Source organism: Carassius carassius, chromosome 29, assembly GCF_963082965.1.
Source record: "Carassius carassius chromosome 29, fCarCar2.1, whole genome shotgun sequence".
NCBI classification, from domain to species: Eukaryota; Metazoa; Chordata; class Actinopteri; order Cypriniformes; family Cyprinidae; genus Carassius; species Carassius carassius.
The window spans coordinates 9,439,929-9,463,158 of record NC_081783.1 but is presented as its reverse complement, the minus strand read 5'-3'; the positions used below and the strand labels follow the sequence as shown (position 1 = coordinate 9,463,158).

Genomic DNA, 23,230 nt, shown 5'->3' with positions numbered 1-23,230 from the left:
TTGTTTTAGATTCAAATAAGTAATGTAGACTAGTTAGCTAAAATCATAAAAAATAAAATAAAAATAGATGAAGCATTAAAAAGTCATTTCTAATTTTGGTCCCACTTATCCACATATTAAGTGGCCTTAACTACTATGTACTTGCGTCAGAAAATAAGTGCAGTGTACTTATTGTGTTCATGTACTGCAAAACACTTTTGCTGCTATTGAGGTGGGATACAGGTAAGGTTAGGGACAGGTTTGGTGGTATGGGTAGGTTTAACGGTGGGTTAAGGTGTAAGGGATGGGTCATCAGTCTAACTATAAGTGTAATTACAGAAATAAATTACAGGTGTAATTACATGCAGGTATTCTTATTATTAAAGCACAATGTAAAAACATGTATTTACACAATAAGTGCATTGTGCCCAATGATTAATAAATGTATGTTAAATACTAGTTGAAGCCACTAAATATAAAGAGGGATCATTTCTAACTAAATTCAAAATTCAGAGGCCAATATTCAGAACAAAACTGTACCAAATAATCATTATCATTTGAAAGGTTGTAACAAACAGTCGGATTAAGTGAGTTAAGCTCACTTAAAACAAATGGTCTTTTATGCCTTTTATGTTTTTGTCACTCCCTGGAATGACACACGCACATAAATTCACGTGAGTGCACCATATGATCTACATCACATGCAATCATATTTCATCCATGTTGTGCACAGAAGCAGCAAAGCTGAAAAACCTACCCAAAATGTCATCATTATTTAAACTCCTTTATTTTTTATTATTACAACTATTGTATGTGTGTTTCTAAAAACTTTGACAACAATTCTGTAGTAGAGATTCCTGTCACATTTTGCAATGAAACAGTGTTTCTTGTGTTGCTTTGTAAATGTCAAAAAGTGCATAGAATTCACACAGTGTCACTGATGACTCTAGATTGAGAGTCAAATGTGCTGTGACTAGTGATAGCTCCACTGATCGCAAAACTACTTGTCTTTCTATAACACTTGGCCAAAATTATGAGCAATACTATTAAAGTGAGCTTTAGCAGTGCTGTACCTAGGGAAAGCGGAGTATGTACACATGAGACACATTCAAAAAAAGCTACATTCATGTATGCATGGTTAGATAAATGACTTTGCTCATATCGTTAATAAGCTTGCTAATATTGCAAGGGTTCTGTCCCCATAACTTCAGAGTGAAGCTCTGGCTTTTGGTAATATTATTTCAGCTTTCACTCCCTGTTCTTTTATCTCTCAGATGTGCTTCATATACTTCCTCTTTTACACATACACACTCTACTTATGCTATTTCGAGTAAGGAACTGAAACTAGACAGCTAGACATATGCACATCTTTCTTAAACCTTATAAGCAGGTAACAATTAACTCGTGAATGCAGTACTTTGGTTGGATGTCCAGGCTGATAATGTTTGTAAAAATATGACCTATCTTCCTTAATAAAGTTGAGAATGTTATGGTAGTAAACCAACTATATATTTACTATACCATTTTTATAGGGTAATTATCAGATAAAATGCAAATTGATTATTTTTTGCTTTTTTATCTTGAGTTTAATGCAGCAGATCTGTAACCAGCATTAACCATCCTTTTAGAGGAGGGGTGTAAAGAGGAGGCTTTTACTGGCTTGGTGCTTGACTCCCCTTAAAAACCCACCTCTCTCTCTTCACCAAGTGTGCTGCTCCATGTTTTGGGTGGTTGTGGATTTGTTGTTTTTGTATCCCGCACTTGAGCTTGTGTTACCTCGTAAAAACACATATATAGAAATATATAGAGGTCTGAATGTCTTAACACTCACTGGTCTGCACAAGCCTGCGCTGAGATGCCACACTCAACATCCACACACAAGAGAAGCCAACTGAAAAAAATGGGTGTTGACAGCAGCTCTCCTCTGTGAAGAACAGGGTAGTAGCAGGAGCGAGAGAGAGAGGAGAGGGAGGAGGGAGTGAGAGTCTGAGAGAGAGAGAGAGAGAGAGAGAGAGAGACTTGTGCATTGAGAGCCAGCCTCAGCTTCTATTGTGTTAAGCAGGCAAGTGAAGGCGTTTAAGCAGCGGACTTTAAACCCACAGGCGTAACACTGGTCACCGCTGTAGAAACCCCCGAAATCAGAGGACAAGGCACCATGGAGGAGGACATGGAAGAGGGACAGACCCAGAAGGGTAATGGAATGCTTTTTCCCCCATTGTTTTCCAATCCATCTTTTCGAGTGTGTTGTTTACCTTTGTGCCTAATCCCTCACTGCTTTTCATTGTCTGTGATCTTGTGGATTATAAAACGAGGTTATGAACACTATCAGAATATACTTTATCATTTTTTTTCCATGCTGGAAGAAGTGTATTCTGACATATTTTCGATTAAAATTTTTTTATGAATTCATCGTTGTTGCATTTCATGGTAACACTGTGATGCAACTATGCCTGATTTTTTTTAGTTTTTTAAATATATGAAAATAACGCGTCTTAGCAGATATGATGCTTACATTCTTAAAAGAAATGAAATTGTTCAATATTTGATAGGTCAGTGATTGTAGAGGGGTGTGTGCAGGTGATGGATCCCGTGTGAGCTTGTGTGTGTGTGTGTGTGTGTGTGTGTGTGAACAATCTAATGGGTCTGTCTTTGTTTGCCGCCCATTTCTGTCAGTCTGTCTGAGGAAGGCTGAGACAGATGGTAGAACCATCTTCTGCATTCAGTGAACATTTAAATAATCGTCCTAATTCAGCCATTGTTTCCCCCATTTTTTTCTGGCTTGGTCTTTCATTTGTTTGCTTTGTGTGAGAGGGAGCTTGCTATTTATAATACCACCATTTGCAGGGGCTGAGGTTTCGAGCTCAGGGTGGGAATCACTGTATGTTTTTTTTTCTTTGGTGATCTATAGAGAAATGTTTGCAAATGACTGCATGGCGATGAGCTGAAAGAAAGAGAATAAAAATAATCGAAATAGCAGCCTTCTGAACTCTCTCTTCCTCCTCCTCTCACTCCATCTATGATGGCTCTTTATATTTCAGCGATTTTCCCCTCCTCCCTTCAAAAGCAGTGTGATGATAGCAGCCATGTCAGGTCTGCTGAGCTTAGACTGTCAGTGGGCTTGTGTGATATTTAACACTTGAAATATGAGAGGATCACTGATTTATGCTCAACCTGCAGGGGTGCTTTGGTGTTTTATTATTGTATTTATTGTTTATTTGATTTGTTGAACCAATAGATGCCATGATTGGATGCATCTGGTAAATTGATAAAAAAATTCACGAATGCATAAAATCTGTAAATATAAAAAAAGAAAAAATTCTATATATTTTTTTGCATATAGCTAGATGTTATATATATATATATATATATATATATATATATATATAGATAGATAGATAGATAGATAGATAGATAGATAGATAGATAGATAGATAGATAGATAGAAAGATAGATATATGGGAAATGCTTATTGTCCGTAGAGTGCACCTGATGAACTTCTTGATAAAAATGGAAGTCTAGTATAAGACATATGTCTCATTTAACATGTTTTTTTTTTCTTGAATATTTTCATTTTCACATATGTGAGTTAGATTTCCAAACTGATCTGCTGGAATTTGGGAATCCCAAAAAGCAAGACTTAATAAAAACTTTGACTGATAAACATTTATTAGTTTATAAATTCATAAATATTTTTATGTTATTATTGTTATTATTATTGTTGTTGTTGTTGTTGTTGTTTGTTAAGAAAAACATTTTAGGTGACCAGCATTTTTTCATCAGCATTTACATTTGGCAAACATTTTTGTTCAAAGCAACTCTGCATTTAAGGTGCCCTTTGTTATACGTAGTTTTTTATTATTATTATTTTTTTGTATAAATAGTTTTTTATTGCATTGCACCATACAATTCTGTTTGAGCTACAGGAATACTTTACAGTTTATTCAAAGCAAAACAAAAGATATAATGCCAAATTCCCTAAATCAGTGCCATTTGACCTGACACACAATACTTACTAATTCTACAATAACTGGAACGCATATTTCTTAACTCCAAAACAGAAAAGCATCAATCTCATAATCAGTTGTAGTATTCACAGATGTGCATTGACTGGTGTGCTGACCCTGCCGATGCACAATAGATGGAGTGGGGAACTAAGCGGCCTCATGGGAGAATGGACATTTCATTACCTCTCATGATTATTGGATTAGAGGACGTTAACACACACAGATACCATCCCACTCCTCATCTTTTATTTATGGATTTTTTCTGCAAATTTCTGTCATCAGTCCCTGTTGACTGTGTAACTTCATCTGCTGATAAGATTCTGATAAAAGACACTCATAAAGTGAGTTTGCATCATTGTGTGTTGTTATAGAATAATACATTGTGAGGGAATTTACATGTGTGTAACAATCTAAATATTGATACACAGTTTAGCACAGATTTTTGTCCATTAAAGCAAATGTGTTTTGCCTGCCAGTTCAATGCGTCTGTTTGCCTTCTGATATCAGAACCTGACAGAAACCGGGCAATATGACATTGTTATGTTAAAGTTGTCTTGCATAGTGAGATGTATTGAGTTGATTTTTTTTTTATAGTATACCTATATTTTGTTGTACTGTGCATGTACACACACTCACTTTTAAGAGATTTGTATGCACACCATTGCATGTTGTTATCCCTCTTGTACTAATTTAAGCAGCTCAGCATGTAAGAAACCCGTTTCATCATTAATATCAAATGTGATTGGCTGGTGCATTACGCTAGGATTAATGGGATTTGTTTGTATATTCCATTCAGTCTTGATCCTTTCTCTTAGGTGTGATGGATCTGTAAAGAACCACATTGTTTTAAACTGCGATGTTGAAATGGAAATGAAAGCATGATTGAATTCTATACCTCTGTGGGATGCAAGTTATCTGGCAATCCCATTTCCTTCCTGTTTTTCATATGCACACCCTTGCGAGATCCAGAGTCAACCCTCTAATCTGGAAACTCCTATTGTTCCCACACTCCAGTCAAACCTCTCAGGGACACTGAAGTTTTACTAATTTACCTCAAAACTGAATCGTGGCTATTAAAAGAAAGTATTTTCTTTTAATAAAATATTGTTCTCCCTATTGTTTTCAACAGGCCAAATGACCGTGAGAACAGAGAATGGAACATGAAGCAGTTTCTTTAGATAGCTTTCCGTTAAGTTTACAGACATTTCCTACAACCCTAAAACACAACACAATGCAATACTATTCAAAAATAAGGCTAAGAGGCCTGTGAAAAATCTATATTCCTTATCAATATGGTACCTTGAAAAATATTTTACAGTATATTTTCTTTACATTTTCTTTACAATTGGTGTATTTGGTGTGTTTATAATCCAGATACAAACGAACAACATACTACCCTCTTAAAAATAAAAGCTCCAAAAGGGTGTTTTTGCAGTGATGCCATGGAAGAACCTTTCAGTGCACTATTTTCAACAACATTTGTGACTTAAGTAGCACATTTGTAGAAATAGTCAACGATACATTGTAAAAAAATATAAAAATAATTTTGATGCCAGAAATCATTAGGATATTAAGTAAAGATCATGTTCCATGAAGATATTTTGTACAATTATTTTGTCCTACTATAAATATATGAAAATGTAATTTTTGATTTGTAATATACATTTCTAAGGACTTTATTTGGACAATTTTAAATGCAATTTTCTCAGATTCCAGATTTTCAAATAGTTGTATCTCGGCCAAATATTGTCCTATCCTGACAAACCATAAATTAATGGAAAGCTTATATATTCAGTATAAATAAATGTACAAATAAGACCCTTATCATTGGTTTTGTGCTTCAGGGTCACATTTAAAAAATCTAAAGAACCTTTTCCGAGTATAAAGAACCTTATCTGCATTTGAAAGGGTGCATGGATGTTCAAGATTCTTCATGGCACCATAAAGAAATGTTATTTTTAGGAGTTCATGGAGACCAAATGGGTTTCTTTCTGCTGAGAGGAGGTATGGAGGAAATTGTGAGAATCTTCCAGCGGCCCCAGCAGCAGCGGGGTTGGATGAAGTTGTGTAGTCTTGGCCGTTGCTGCTGCGTTGGGTGCTGGACTGTGTTTTCCCCCAGTAATCCTTGTAAATGTGTCTCCCATTCAGCCTGTTTGCCTTTGAATCTGTTGACACACGGCGCTGTAAGTGGGTCATGGTGCGCGCACAGGCCCGGCCCATTCTTAGGGCCTGCACCTCCGTCGCCATGGCAACCCTGCTGGTTGATTAAACATGCGCAGATTCGCGGCGTAGACGTGCGGTGATGAAAACCTGCGTGCTTTCAGGGAGGGGCCAGCGATCGAGACTCAGCGTCCCACATGTAGCCACTTGATGTGACTGAGTTCAATTGAATTTGAATTCTATTTATCTGGATAGAAAAAAATGGCATTTGGGTTAATGAAATGCTAATCACTTTAAATTGACGAATTATTCAAATCCTATTAAAACAAAGGCCGAAGAGGGCCCGGCTGAGATGGTTATGAATGGCGAGTGTAAAAGTATTTTCATAAAAATATTTTCACTACGTTAACCAACACTTGCATCTGTTTTCCTCTCCATCTGCCTGTCTCTCTGACTCCCACTGTCGCAATCTCTTATCCCTTTACTCTCCCTTTCTTTCTCCCTTCTGTGGTGCGGATTAGCATTAGCGACTACAGCCTTTTGTTGCACGATCTTTGAAGAGCCTGTGAGAATGTTTCTGGATATCAGGGTGTCCACTGGTTCGCAGTGACCCCACAGTTCCAGGGATTAATTGGAGGTTGGGGGTGGGGTGAGGCGGGAGTGGCACTGGGGCTGTCAGACTGACAGATGGGTGTTGGGATTGGGTGGGGTGATTGAGGGACATGGGGGGAGGTGTAGGGGCGATAGGGCGGGAGCAGTGATTGCTTTATTATTAGAGGACCCTCCGGGATAGTGCTTTTGTTTATGTTTCTAAGGTTAGGCCTGTCTTTTGTGTGGTTTAACATCTGAAAACAATATCCAAATGCCAGTGTTAATCTGTTAATAATGTTTGAAAATTGTATGTGTGTGTGTAATATAATAACATTTTGGCTAATGAAAACAATTTTGTAAGTTTTATATCATGTTTTAGTAACCAATAACAACTTTGCAGAATACATTAATGTGAAATTCGTCTAGAAAGTTTAGTTTAGTTTAATTGTTTAATAGATTAATTAATGAAATGTCAGACTGGCTCCTCAAACTTTTAATCTTAAACAGCGCATATGATGGTTACATTAAGCATATCAGTGAAACTGAAGATTTTAGCCAATAATAAAGGATGCTAATAAAAAAAAAAAAAGAATTTAATACAGTAATTTGGATACATATTCTTATTCAGAATAATATTTATTAGAAAATACTTGTCTTTGTATTGTTATAAAAAAGAAACAAAAGGAGTTAATGTTTTCCCAAAAAATGTGCTGTGTCTTTTGAGCCAGTATTGACAGTTGAACTTTTCTCATTATTCTTCAAGAATGTTTGGACTGATTTTAATGGTTTAGTTTAGGATCTTGGAATGAAATTTGGTTTCTTTTATAACAGAGTTGCATTGGTACGGTAAACCGTTTCTGGCTTTGACTGCACTATATAAGATAATGAGATATTTTATCTGCTTGTGATCTGTTGTGAATCTTGCCACTGAGGCTATCCTGTGAGAATTTGTATTGTAAATTAGATTCAGTGCTCTGTATTAACAAAGTGTGCGAGCTGCATTCATTTCTAATGCTATTTAATGGTCTAAAACCCTTGAGTGATGAATATAATGCTGCATTATAAGGTAATGTAATTTGTGGTGGATTCAGAACATGTGATTACTCTCAGCCAACCAGGAGTCATGCAGTGGTAGTAATTCAAGTAATACTTGAAATTAAATATATATTTTAATATGACATTAAATCTTTAAAATGCAATATTTTTCTTAGACAACTATATATATATATATATATATATATATATATATATATATATATATATATATCAAGTACTACAAAGAATCAGATCCTGTATATATTCTTACTCTTTGCAATCCAAAGCAGTTGCTATGGCAACAGGTTGATCCATTGCCAAAGCCACTGTAAAGCTAGGTCTGAGGTTCATTACAGTATCATAACCATAGCAGTGTTTGACAGTATTCAATAATTCACATTCAAAGGCCTGAAATGGGAGCAAACCACGCTCGTAACTCTTCGCAGTGTAAATCATGTTCCTGAACTCGTATTATAAGGACTGGCAAACAAACACTGAGTAGGAACCAGGGATGGAAATTAACTTTTTTGTCCACCGGCCACTGTGGCTGGTGGATTTCAAAATCTACCAGCCACTCAATATTTTTACCAGCCACTTTCTTGTTTTTAACCGACAATGTGTAACTGCATGTGATGCTCAAAAATGCTGCCTATCTAGGCAGCTTACTAGGTTTTGAAACAGCCAAATCTTGCTGAAGTAGCTCATTCTCTCAACTCCGTAGCCCAACCGGATGATACTGCACTGTTTTCGTACACATTAATAATGTTGTATTTAATTCCAAAGGAAAGGATTCACCAGTATTTGTCTGTGTAAGTGTGTGTATATATATATATATATATATATATATATATATATTTTTTTTTTTTTTTTTGTGGTTGAGGGAACACGTGGGGAAAAGTCCCCTGTTCAACACTGTATCACTGAAATAAATCTCGGCTCGCAAACTTTTACACCATCTACAAACGAATGCAGAGCGTTTTTAATACATCGTTTTTTATGCGTCTCGTCACACCAGAGCTGTCAAACATGTGTAGTGATACAATGTTGTTTCTACATAATCAACTTACAACTCTCTACGCCTACGGACACTTTGGCAATTGAATCGTCGCCATTGGCTAGTAATTATTTTAGTTTACTCGGCAGTCAGTCAAGCTTTATAATAATCAAGTATCATTTAAGAATAGAACTTTAGTTATTAGAAGTAAACTTGATAACCATGTTTAAATGATTATTAGTCCTTTTAACTGAACATTTTAATTGGACTGATGGTGGTGCTTTTTTGGTCATTCAATGTTTCTATAAAAAAAAAAATAATAATAATATTTTGGGGAAAAAAACTTGCAAAACTCCTGATAAGATAATAATAATAATACGATTCCTACTAATAAAAACTATAAAACACACTAAGGATTACTAAGGATTAATGAGCTGCTGGATTTATGAATATTAATCAGGTTTTGTGTGTTCGCTCGAACTGATTTGCTGAAATAAAAACAGGGATGATAATAGGTGAGCGCCAGCCAATGAGATTGCCTTTCGCGCATTAACTCCACCCACTACCGGAAAACCCAGCTGTTCTTAAAAGCTGAAGTCTTCCATAGGCACGCCGTTATTTTGACAGGAAAATAAAACAAATAATATTGTTAAAATGTAGCATGTCAATCCCCTCTCTCTCTCTATGTGAGTGTTAGAGAAAGCAACGGCGATTTGTGCGCCGTAACACTACAGTTCACGCTACATTATACAGGTGCGTTGTTGGGATTCATTGAAGAAAATAAAAGCACAAGATCGTCTGACGAAGAGTCAGAGAGTGTTCGCGAGTGAAAATATCTGTGCTAAACTTAGCCTCCAACTAACACACTGGCGAGTAAAATCAGATAATGTATTAGCCATTGGCTAATATTAGACATCATTTAGTAGCCAGAAGGAAGAGTCGCATATGGGTTGACTTAGCCTACTAGCCACAGAGCTAACTTCTGAAAAAGTACTTGAAGAATCTAAAATGTTGCAGAATGCTGGAGCAAAATGAACTTACCGGGGTTTGACAGAGACGTGAGAGTATGCGGAAACTTGTGCGCGATAACAAATTCAACTCTTAACGCGATCTTTTATATCATGATCGCATGCTATAAAACGTACTGTAAATAACCAACAAATATATCACTCTGCCAGCGGCACTAACTTCAGTTGCAAACACTGTACTGGGAACAACGCCGCAGTTTCGAGCTTGGTTTACACTGCCTTTCTCCACGGAGCTGCTTCAGATGATATTACACAGATGATATTGCGTGTTTTACACACCAGGGATGGAAATTAACTTTTTTTTTTGTCCACCGGCTGGGTGGAACAGTATGCTATTTTTATTTACCCGCCACGGTGGCCGGTAGGTGAAGCGAGTTTACCCGCCACAACACAAAATTACCCGCATTTGGCTGGTGGCGGGTGCTAATTTCCATCCCTAGTAGGAACACAGAAAATGCAGTTTGGAACGATTATGTAGAAATGCGAATGAAAAAAAAGTCATTAACTGTATAAATGCTAAAAATGTAATAAGAAAAAAGACATGCATGTAAAAATGCATGTAAATTTACTGTAAAATAGTCTAACATAGAAACTATAATGTAATTTATGCTGTATATATACATATATATAATATTACTATTTGGTTAAAACATTTTTTAATTATTAAATAATGTAATTATAGATAAAGAAATATAAAATATATGTTATATTAATGTTAAATGTGACTATTTATAAAATAAGGCTAAAATTATGTTCTTATTTTTTTATTGTCATCTCATAATGCTGAAATATTATCACTGTATTTTTACAGTCAATTTAAAGGTGACATATAATGAAAATCTGACTTTTTCCATGGTCAAGTGCTATAATTGGGTCCCTGTTCATCTACCAATCCCCAACAAATGTCAAAAAGAACAGCCCAGTCATTTTTTGGTAAACCTTTTTCTGCAAGCTTGTGAAAATAATGAGTTGCTCAGATTTTGCTCCCCCGTGACATAAAAAAGGGATCTGATTATAATATTACCGCCCCTTAATCTGAAAGTTACAACCCACATCGTCGCCATTGTGTTTCACAGGCGACAAGGACGTGCCAGTTCTAATGCCTTGGCAAAAGTTCGAGAAAAGCATGAATTATTTTCTTCCTTTTGCTTGTGTGTATAAACTTGTGTGTATTTGACAGTTTAAGTGCAATACGACATGAAAGAGAACTTAGTTTAGTACTCACATACTGTGTGACAGCTACTTTCTGAGCACATGCTTTGGATGTGTGCGCTCAGAAAACTGTATAACAGAAGTTTAAATTCATTTGGTTTAAAATGCATGATTTCAGCGCGATAGACATGATAATCAAAACTAAACAGATTTTTTTTGGCAGAGTATCTGAGGTATGAGCTGTAAAGGCACAGCCCTATTCTGGAAAAGGGGGTGGGGAGCAGCAGCTCATTTGCATTTAAAGAGAAGTGTACAAAAACAGCATGTTTCTGCTTCCACTCAAAATAGGCATTTTATAGTACAGTAAATGATCTGTTGGGCATTTTGAGCTGAAACTTCACAGACACATTCTGAGACTTCATTTTTTTTTTCACAAAATTAAAACATTTCGTACAGTACATTTTTAGCAGATAAGTGAGTACAAAGTTGCTAATATAAATGTCTCACACACTTAAATAGACATAATGCAATGCAATAAACTTAACTGCAAGTTTGTTTTCTTCTAAACATAATTCACTTGCCTCATCTTTTGCAGAGTTGTGAAATCTAAACTTAAAGTAATGAAACACATGAAAGCAATCATTTGGAAAAGCTTAATCAGAATGACTAAGTGTCAAAGTCCATCGTACTATCCATTTGGTTATTCATGAATCATACTGTTATGATTCACTCTGATATATGATGCCAAGGGGAGAATTTAAAATAGTCTGCCGCAGGGACAATTTTGCACATCATTGGAGAGTAACACACACACACACACACACACAAAGAGAGAGAGCGAGAGAGAGAGAATCAACGGGACCTCACTGGACCCTCAGACTGAATGGACTGAGGATTTGCTTCCAACCGTCTGGGTACTTGTTAGTCTTGTCAGGCAGCTAGACGCTAAGAAGAGCACAGAAGACTACTTACAGCTTTCCTTTCTGTGCAATAAAACTGCTGTTAAATGACAGAAAAAATAAAAAATGGAAATTAATCTTAATAAAAAAAAAACTAAACCACAAAACCAAATATGATCATTAGATCAGACACAGACACACAAAACTCTTGAAGATTAAAAAGCATCTTGTTTTCCCCAGCCGTAGCTTTCAGATGAATAACATGAGCTCTTTTTTCTTCCTCCTCTCAGGATGTATGGAGTGTTGTCTGAAATGTTTAGGAGGAATCCCTTATCCGTCCCTGATTGCCACCATCCTGCTGTATGCTGGAGTGGCGCTCTTCTGTGGATGTGGACATGAAGCTCTTTCTGGAACTGTCACTATCCTCCAGAACTACTTTGAGGTTATCAGGGGACCTGCAGATGGTCTGGATGTCTTTACAATGTAAGTGTCTGCAGCATATTGAACCACCCATTTCTCACTGTAGATTTTCATATATATAAATATTAAATACAGTACAAATTATATAGATGTTATATACATTTTATATATAGTGTTTTTTTTCATATTTTTTATGCAGCAAAAATATCTAAATATTTTTACAATTATACAGATTTATTAGTGAACCAAAATTGCATTATTATGGTTTTATAACAGTGACCCTTTATAAGAGTTAGTCCTACAATTCACAAAGAAGAAGTAAAATGAGCATGTGAATGGGTTAAAAACTAATATAAACACATCATTTTGAGTTTTTTCATGCCATCAGTACAATAGAAATAATAAAACGCATAGTAGTCCTGTTTTTACCTGAATATATAAAAAAAAACTGTGATGTTTGCATATATTAACTACAGAAATAATGCATGTGTAAATGAACTCTTATTTGTATATATATTTTGTATATGTTTGCCATGTCTTATATGTGTATATATATTTTGTATATGTTTTGCCATGTCTACTAGCAAGCGTTTAGACAATGTGTGCATCCGTGTAAAAAACGGCGTTATTTGACACCTGATGACACACACAATCTTTGCGTCATTTGTTTGGGTGAAGAGCATGCACGCGATGTCTTTGAGGAGGTAATCTGCGTGCATTGTGAGCATTTTTTCAATGAAACAGCTCCGCTCTCGTTCGTCTCTATTTCCGAGGAAAAAAAGGAAAAAATGCAGCCAACTGCTTCCCGTGGTTCTTAACCTGCCACTGCTGAGGCACGGAGGAGAATGAGCTCGTGAGAATTTCAGGTGGATCTGTCTGAATGGTTTAGAGAGGGACTTTCCCTTTGGTGCTCGTCGGCGGCGGACGAGAGAGAGCCTTGGGAGGATGATGTTATATCTTTAACATTTTCTGATACTGAGGTTAGTGCTCTGCTGGGTTTTTACCCAGGAAATGCAGGAGATATTTGAGGATGGTGAAGAAGCTGAGGCTGAGCCTTCTCAATCATCCTGCCCTGCGTATGTACTGTAGAGCTATTGGAGGTATAGATCATGCCATGGCAAAGTTGGACTTGCCATGAAAGTGCGCTAACAAGGTGATGCTGTGAGACCGCCTCAATGAGCGTTATATTTCTGACCATAGTCCCCTATGGGCAGGACTATGGCGGCCATGGTGGTAGCAGAGAGACATCTGTGGATGAACCTGGCAGACATCGGGAAGAAAGAAAATGCTTTCTTCTGGATGCTCAGGTTTTGCCTTCTGAAATTTTTGGTATTTCCGTTGAGACGGTGATCGAGAAGTTCAGGGAGACGAAGGCGCGCTCCACTGCTTTCAGATCCTTCATTCCACGAAGGTCCAGGTCTGAGCCCGAACAACATAGGGGTCCTGGCCTGTCTCGATCTGAGGATCAAAGGCGGGCACTGAAGTCTAGTGTCGCGACTCGTGCTACTCCACCACCTGCGGACAGGGGTAAGAGGAATAATGGGTCACAAGGAGGTAAGCAGAACCTAAGGAATGTGTTCCAGACGAGGCAGCATTCTCGTCTGAACCAGAGCGATACTGAGGTATCTACTCGTTCCCTCTAGGGATTTTTAACTTCTGCTTTTATCCTCCCCTTCCTAATTCCCCTGTAACCACCAGCTCTCCACCTGATCGATGATTAGGTGGAAACCTCTCGCGTAACAGTCTCCTATGCTGGACCTATGATGTTTTTGGCTGGTTCTATGTTCATAGCAACCACCTAACTGATGGTCCGGACTTAAAGGAGGCGCCCCTTGAGCAGGGCTCCAGGGCAAGAGGGTGGATGAGTATGTCCACCCTTTCTTTATATACTTATGTGTATTAAATTGCTGTTGGTAATGTGTCTACTAATAAACTCTGTGAGTTTCCTTTCCCGTGACAACTCCAATGGAAATGATACAGTTGGTACTTAGTGTTCGCCATGATTCTGGCCTGCACTCCCCTCAGCATGGCGGCATGGGTATACTGTTCCCCATAGCGACCCCTAGAGGACGCAGTTTAAAGTTCCCTTGAAAGGGAACGTCTCAGGTTACAAATGTAACCATGGTTCCCTGAGTAGGGAACGAGACACTGCATCCTCTAGCTCCCTGCCATGCTTCGGATGCAAGCTTCAGACGAAGAAGTGAATGACATGTTCTCCCAGTGCCTGTTTATAATCGCGCCGGTAGTGACGTCAGAGGCTGTTGCCGGCCAACTCGTTGGTGTTTTTTCAATGAATGCTTCAGACACGGGTCACGACAAGGTGTTCCCCATAGCGACGCCTAGAGGACGCAATGTCTCGTTCCCTACTCAGGGAACCATGGTTACATTCGTAACCTGAGACATTTTTTAGCAGCAGATACGTTTGGTGAACACAGAGTTAAAAAGTACCCATGTGTACAATTAAATATACTGCTGTGTTTTTTATTTTGTGAGCCTATATTTCTGCTGGAGGCCCTGGATAACTTCTTCAGACAAATGGCATCACTGATTCTATCAAATACCAACAGATAAAAAATATAAAAATGACTGACTCTACTAGAAATCTTGTAATGGGCCATATTCGGATCTTCCAGCCAGACAATAATACAAAAACAAACCTTAAAAAACATAAAAATGGGTCACTGGGCACAAAAGCAAGCTTCTGCTATGGACATTCCAGTTTCCTGAGCTGAACCATAGAAAATGAGTGTGGTGAACTGAAGAGGAGAAGCACGGTCATGGAGCTGGGAATCTGAAGGATCTGGAGTGATTCTGGATGAAGGAATGGTCTCTGATCTCTTGCCAGGTGTTCTCTAACCTCATCAGGCATTATATGAGAAAACTCCTATACTATTTTGGAAAATGGAGTTTAGATGAAGTATTAGAGAAAAATATTTATTTCATAATGATACCCCTCCCATTTATATTTTTATTCTCTAATGAATGGTTCGATTTTTGTGATTTTTAAAAAAAATAATAGATTTAAAGGATTTAAAGGATTTTAACAATGCAGATTTATTTCCACAGCCTTCTTTGATCATGTTTACAAAGGGTACCAACAATCATGACCACATGTATATATGTATATCTTTAAATCTTTATTTATTTATTTTTTTAAAGAATTTTAACATTTTTACTGGAAAGCTAGAGCAGATACCGAAAATTGTTTTTGCAGTGCATTTAAATATATATACTGACTCATATAGTTGGCTTGATTTCCTCCGTTCCCACAGCATTGACATTATCAAGTATGTGATCTATGGCATTGCCTCTGCATTCTTCGTGTATGGCATTCTTCTGATGGTCGAAGGCTTCTTTACAAGTGGAGCCATCAAGGACCTCTATGGAGACTTCAAGATCACCACCTGTGGACGTTGCGTCAGTGCATGGGTGAGAAATCACTGGGGATGCTTCATGCATTGTAATTTACAAAAGGGCAACGGCAAAGCCACTAAAAGTAACTGCCGCACATAAATATGGCATCCGTTTTATAGGCTATAAAAGATTACAGTACATATTGAACTCTACAAGGTATTCTCCTCTCATCTGTGCCAAATAAAAACATGAAATACATTGTGGATGCAATTGTTGTAATTAATTTATAATGCTTATAATTTTGCCTTTTATTTATTGAATTGTTTTATTCTCAATGAATTTCTAATTTAATATTTGATTTGACACTTGGATATTAGTCTTAAACTGTCTTTTTCTTCAGTTCATCATGCTGACGTACATTTTCATGTTGGCTTGGCTGGGTGTGACAGCATTCACTTCTTTGCCAGTCTTCATGTATTTCAACATCTGGACCATTTGCCAAAACACGACCGTTCTGGAGGGAGCAAGTTTATGTCTTGACCCGCGCCAGTTTGGTATGTTTTACAATCTATGGGTTTTAGTCCCAGATGTTTAGGTGTGGTTAACTGTGCAAAGAAATACGTTTCAATTATCATTTGTTTTTATTGCTGTAATTTTGTTTTTTCTTTCTGCTAGTGATCCACAATGCTGGGAAGGTTACTTTGGAAATGTAATATGTTATAGATTACAAGTAACCCTATTCAAAATGTAATAAGTAGTGTTACTAAAGTAATGTAACTGATTACATTTGATTATTTCTAACGAATGTTTCTAATGAACTATTTATCATTTTTAAATATTTAAACCAGGCATTGTTAACCTTACTGATTACTGTCCGACATCCCTCATCACTTGAATTAAGAGGAGGGATAATAATTTAATTTGAAAGCACAGCCACCACAAAATAATACTTTCGCATCTCTTTTTGATTTAAAAAATTTCCAGAACTGGAATGCATTTTATCACTATTATTCAACATATCCTAGCTTCTTGTGGAAAATATTCGGATGTAACCCAATTTGTAATCGTTAACATTTTCATGAGTAACTGTAATTTAACTGCACGCTTTTTTTTCTTAGTAACTGTAATGGATTACAGTTACATTTATTTTGTAATTAGATTACATTATGCTTTTACAAGTAACTAGTTACTCCCCAGTATATTAAAAAGTGTAATATTCATTTCTATCACCTCATATACCTTAAAAATATTTATTTTAGGTGTTGTGCCCATTGGTGAGGAGAAGACTGTATGTGCAGGATCAGAAAAATTCTACAAAATGTGTGAATCAAATGAGGTGAGTAAACATCTGTATGAAGTAGACAGGTACACTAAAGTCCAACGATGTCAAATGATTGTATAGATTATTTCCACAGTGAAAAGCAATCCAAGGCTCATTTCTCACTTAATATTTTTTTCTTGAAAGCTGGATATGACTTTCCACCTGTTTGTGTGTGCGTTGGCTGGGGCCGGAGCAGCAGTCATTGCCATGGTGAGTTTTTGACTAATAAAATAAAATTTTACTTAGTTCAGACAATAGATCTTAGAAAAGAGGTTTCACATATGGGTTCAGTGCTGTTTAAAAAAAAATGCATCGAACAAACAAAAAATAAAACAACATTAAGTTAGTAATGCAGCCAAATGTTGTTAATTTGTACTACCTCAAGGTAAAATATAAAATTTAAATCACTCTATACCACAATCATGATGACATTAATGGTGAAGTTTGCATCATACCAAAATATGTACATACTATAACTCTTAGTTTAACATAAAACTCTTAGTTTAACATAAAATGAAACTTGCTCCATCTTTTTGTAGGGATTACTTTATATATTATATTATATTAGAAGCTTTCCTAAGCTGGTAAAAAATAGAATACAAATTGTGATGTGAACAAATTTGAACTTCCCTCTTTTAAACCATCAACAATGTGTTGTTTGGGTGATGATGCTGCAGACAGAATTAATGACATCATCGTCTTCAGCTCCTTTATGTGAGTCTAAACTGGAACGGGATAAAGTAATGAATCACTGTCACTGTATTCCTAGGGCATTCTGGGAGAATCTCTTTTTTTTTTTTAGCACTAGGGATGTTGTCAGCTCTCTCTTATTGGCCTTTTTTGGTTATTTAACAACGTCCTTTTATCTTTGTGGCTGTTTTCATTTTCCTCTCACTCTCTCTTTCTCTCTCTCTCTCACGCACACACACACGGAGAGATGCTGGCCATGTCGTTTTGTTGTCATGGAAACTGGGAAAAGAAAGGCCCTAGAGCTTGTAGCAAGCAGCACTCAGTAATTTGCGAGGAACCATTTTCTGAAAAAGAGAATGTGGTTGTTAGTCTGGGATGATGAAGCAAATTATAGAAAGAGCTTTTCCGTCCACTGCTGTGGAAAGAGCAAATTTAACTGATTGTTAAACACAATGCGTCCTCACACTCTCTGGGAAGGGTAATAATAACCAAGCTTGTCTTTTGTCAGGGTGAGAAAATCAGGGTGTGGCCCTATTCAATTGAGCATGCATAATGTCAGTCTGATTTGCATAATGATGCACTGAAGTAAACAATATATGGTGTGCTCTGATGCAGTACAATAATTCACGCATAACCTATTTTTTATATGTATGTAATTTAGCTAAAAGCAAGACTACTGCTGCTTATTCTTCCACACATGTTGATTTTATGTAGTCTGAGAGAACCCTTTATACATAGTTTCTGTGCACACTTGTAAAACCTTTGCTAGGTTGCATTATAGAAACTAGGGCCTTCATCAAGTTATTTTGGTGCATATTTAAAGTAGACTGTAGAAGTTCCTTCTAAGCAAGGCAGGTTGCCAGCAGGTATGAGAGGAGTCTGGCTGCTTTACAATGCTGCCTCCTGCTGGTGTCACTGCTAATTTTAGCGTGACAAACATGCGTCATCACAGTCTGCTGTCAACTTGCAGATCTTTCTTTCTCATTCTAAATTAATTAAAACATTAATTAAAACTGTAATGCACAAACACTACTAGTAGTAAGTTTTTTTATTATTATTATTATTTTTTATATAAGAAGTCTCTTATGCTCAGGACTGCATTTATTTGGTCATAAATATAGAATAAAACATAATAAAAACAGTAGTATTTTTTAAATCTACAAACATATTGAGCAGAAAACACTTTTTCAACATTAATAGGATGAGAACAACTTCTTGAGCAGCAAATCAGTATAACAGAATGATTTCTGAAAATTGCATTTTGAGAGTATAATAATATAGTCCATAGTCCATATGTGTGTGTGTGTGTGTGACCCTGGACCATAAAACCAAAATGGGTATGGGTCAAAATTATTGTTTTTCTCTTATGTCAAAAAGCATTAGGATATATTAAGTAAAGATAATATTCCATGAAGATATTTTGTACATTTCCTGCTGTAAGTATATTAAAACATAATTTTTGATTAGTAATATGCATTGCTAAGAACTTAATTTGGACAACTTCAAATATTAAATTTTTGTTTTTGCACCCTCATATTCCAGATTTTCAAAAAGTTGTATCTCAGCCAAATAATGTCCCATCCTGAAAGATGATGTTTTCAGATGATGTATAAATCACAATTTCAAAAATTTGACTGTAATGACTGTTTTTTTTAGTCCAGGGTGACACACACACACACACACACACACACACACACACACACACATATGTATATATATATATATATATATATATATAGATAGATAGATAGATAGATAGATAGATAGATAGTTAGATAGATAGATAGATAGATAGATAGATAGATAGATAGATAGATAGATAGATAGATAGATAGATAGATAGATGCAATCTGACCATGTCAATCTGACCATGTAAATTACATGTAAACGACCATGTCAAATAATACAATTCCAAAATGTTATTTGAATGATAATATACATAAAAAAGAATAATTGTATAATATAAGTAAGTGTAAGTGTGTTGTATTAGAACAATTGTATCAGAAAAATATAAATGCAAAGTTTTAGTTGACTCTCTATTGCCGCTATTTAATATTTTATGGTGTTGCTTCAGATCCACTACTTGATGGTGCTGTCTGCCAACTGGGCCTACGTGAAGGATGCATGTAAAATGCAGAAATACGAGGACTGCAAGTCCAAGGAGGAGCAGGAGCTGCACGACATCCACTCTACACGCTCCAAGGAACGGCTCAATGCCTACACATAAGACAGGAAGCAGCAGTGAGGGCGAGAGGACCCTCAGTGCTTTCACTTCCTGTTGAAGGGAGTTTTGGCACTGGTGCAGTCCAGGTGGTGTGTCGTATGACCAACCCCATGGCCAACCCATTACCTCTCGCACAAACATTATTATTATTATTATTATTATTATTATTAGTGCTAGCAGTAGTGTTGTAGTTTTTTCACTTTATTGTATTTCTTTTTTTTTTAAGAGTTTGTGCTGGTTCTTTTTTTTTCCACCAAATATTAACATTTTTTAATATGTTTTTCCTTTCAACACATTTTAGTATTAATACATGCATCATTGTTATGTAGAGGGTCGGTTACTGGGGTGAAAAGAAAGCACATTTTCATGTGTGTCTGTCTCTTAAGGTCTCATTATCAAGGACTTAAAGCATGAAAAAAATTGTAAAACAAAATAAGATAATTATTCTCTCTCTCTCTTTCTCTCTCTCTCTCTCTCTTTCGTTCTCTCACTCCTTCTTTTCTTTAATCATCAGAAGGTATGAAGCCCGATACCAGCAGATGGCTTGCTCATTCTGCACTATTTTGGTAAAAGAAAACTCAAAAACTGAGACAGAAAAGACAAAAAAACAAAATTAAGATATAACAGATGTACCATAAAGTGTTTATTTATTATTTTTCTACAGATGTCATTGCATAGCTTATCAAGATGATTACAAAAATGACAAAATGGTTATTATTTGCTTGCCCATGCCAGTCCTGTTTTCAGACTGCATTGTGCCAGTAGATGGTGTTATAACTTCTCTAAGAGGGAGAGAAACTTTCTGACCACTTTTAAGTGGAGATGAAATCTTACTACAGTGTCAACGACCCCTCTTCAGCAACAATGCAACGCTCCCTTTACTGGAAGCAAGCGACACATGCACAAACCTACAGCGTTTTCACCCCCTTTTTTATTTTCCTACACAAATAGATATAGACACAGTTAAGCCGACAGGGTTTTTATTTGATGTTTTTGATTTTAAGCTTTTGTACATAGCCATTCTGTAAATGTATGTACTGTACGTTAGCACTTAAACTTCAGGTGAATTCGTATTAGATTGAGAAACACATTCCATGACAGGATAGGGTGGGCGGAGGGAGGGAGGGAGGTTGCTCTTCTAGAAACCCTAGAAAAAAGATGAAGGAGAAGCAAAAATCAGGCAACACGGTAATGTTTAGTGACAGATCACTTTCTTTTGGTGGGCTTTTTCTTTCCTAAGGGGAATATCACGATGAAAACAAATACTTAAAGAGCTTATATTATCTCAATGACAGTTACTCGTTGTCTTGCTAACAAATCATTATTATATTGGACGATGGAAAATGTCTTCTCATTCTTTTGATGCCTGGCAAGTCATGTTCTGTCAGTGTTTCTAAGAGCTAGTTTCGTGCACTTATTTGACCATTTTGTGAGCTCTTTCTCGGTGTAAGTGCATTGGGGCACCGGCTGCAAAGTCACACCCCTGTAATGTTAGGTAAAGACTGTGAACCTAAGTGTTATTTGTGGCATGGTCATGCATTCAATGGTAATCGTTTTTACTGAATCAAAAAAAAAAAAATGATGATAATAATAATAATGGAAAAAATCAAAAAGAAAAAAAAAACAAGAAAAACAGTTTTAATTTCATCTTTTTATGAGTTTGTTATATGCTACTGTCTTGCAGGGTCATCCCTTTCCTCATAATGTGCAGTAATTTGAATCCTATGCTGAATAGGCTACATTGCGCTGAAACTCCTACTCTTCGATGGTAGTGTTTGATTTGTGCCTGTTTACTTTGTGGTGATCTCTCTAACTCCTGAGTCCTCCTCTCACCTTTCTATTACTATTGCTTGTTGAGCCCCAAATTAATTCTCTCTCTCTCTCTCTCTCTCTCTCTCTCTCTTACTCTCTCTCTCTCTCTCTCACTCTGGCTCACTCTCTGTCCTCCTATACTAGTCTTTTTGTACTCTCACTAAGGAATGCTTAGTAGGAAGCTGTACCATTAATTTGTTTTGTACATAAATGTGCCAACCGCTTGACAGTGGCTTTTCTGACTGCTTGCATAAATAAACTACACTGGTGTACTTGTTAATAAATACGGTTGTTGTTGTTGTTCTTAACAGTCTGTGTATCATGTTGGAGTTATTCACTTCACACACACTCTAAAAAGTTTTGCTTGTTTCCTGTTATGTGGGAAGACCTAAATGAGTTGAATTTACTTCTGACTAAAGAGGATACACAAGGTCATTGGTAAACGTCAAATATAGAAAACAGTATTTTCAGTTGGTTGTATATGATATGTTTTAAATTACTGTGTTTATATAAGCTTTAGATATGTATTTTCATGAACTCACTTTGTTGTTCAATAAAAGTAACAAATAAAAGTTTCAGTGGTATGTACTACTAGGCTATTAGACCTTAAATCTCAAATATTTAGGACACTTATGTTCAGAAGCTCACCAAAGCTGCAATTACTTGATGAAAAAACAAACAAAAAACAATAATATTGTGAAATATTATTACAGTTTAAAATAACTGTTTTCTGTATTTATTTTAAAATGTAATTTATTTATGTGATGGCAAAATTAAATTGTACGCAGCCATAAATCCAGTCTTCAGTGTCATTTTTAAATCATGTAATGCATTAAAAAAAAAAAAAAAAAAAAAAAAAAATCTTACTGACCCCAAACTTTTGAAAGAGTTTTTTCTACAGGTCTGTTATTTTCACTCAGACCACATGGAGGCAGGCTACAAAAGGACATCTCTCTTGTCTTATAGCCCACTGTATATAACCTGATAAAGGCCTAATCATTTTAAGGTCTTATAATTTTTTTTACATATGGTTTTACAGCACTTATTTCAAGTTCTTGATGTTATGTTCAATAACCTTGTTTTTTTTTTTTTTTAACTATAGATTTTATAGACACAAAAACATTTTTAGAAATCTCAACCTACTAAAATAAAACTAAAATTAAAAATAAAGTTGAAAGGTTTTACAAAAAAAAAGAAAAATGTAATAATAATAAGCTATAATTAAAAAACGATAATAATATAAGTAGAATTGCTGCCTTAGAGAAAAATCAGTGGTGCTAGCACTTTTTGAAGACTTGTAATTTATTTACTAATAAAGAATAAATTCCACAAAACTGAGCAGAAATTATTGTAACAAGGTAAATGCATGCAAACCAGATGTTGTTATAACATAAGGATGTTTTTAATTAAGCATGTTTTCCCTTGATACTCACACTGGCCTACATAAAAACACCCTTGGCAATTAATAATTTTTTGAAAAATTGGTACTAAAGGGAAATCTATTCATTTTCTAATGTACCTTAAGCAGATTTTATTCATACTCAGTATGTTTTTGTCTCAGTATTTT

General features: G+C 36.0%; 1 protein-coding gene across 1 annotated transcript; it reads left to right on the top strand.

The window, feature by feature from the left end:
- Positions 1 to 1,858: 1,858 nt before the first annotated feature.
- gpm6aa (glycoprotein M6Aa) lies at positions 1,859 to 21,966 on the top strand. The gene is made up of 7 exons (XM_059515819.1): positions 1,859 to 2,171; positions 12,133 to 12,325; positions 15,535 to 15,691; positions 16,017 to 16,170; positions 16,876 to 16,952; positions 17,082 to 17,147; positions 19,702 to 21,966. The coding sequence occupies exons 1-7, from the start codon at positions 2,135 to 2,137 to the stop codon at positions 19,852 to 19,854; spliced, it is 837 nt and encodes a 278-aa protein (XP_059371802.1). The 5' UTR covers positions 1,859 to 2,134; the 3' UTR covers positions 19,855 to 21,966.
- The last annotated feature ends 1,264 nt before the right edge of the window (positions 21,967 to 23,230 follow it).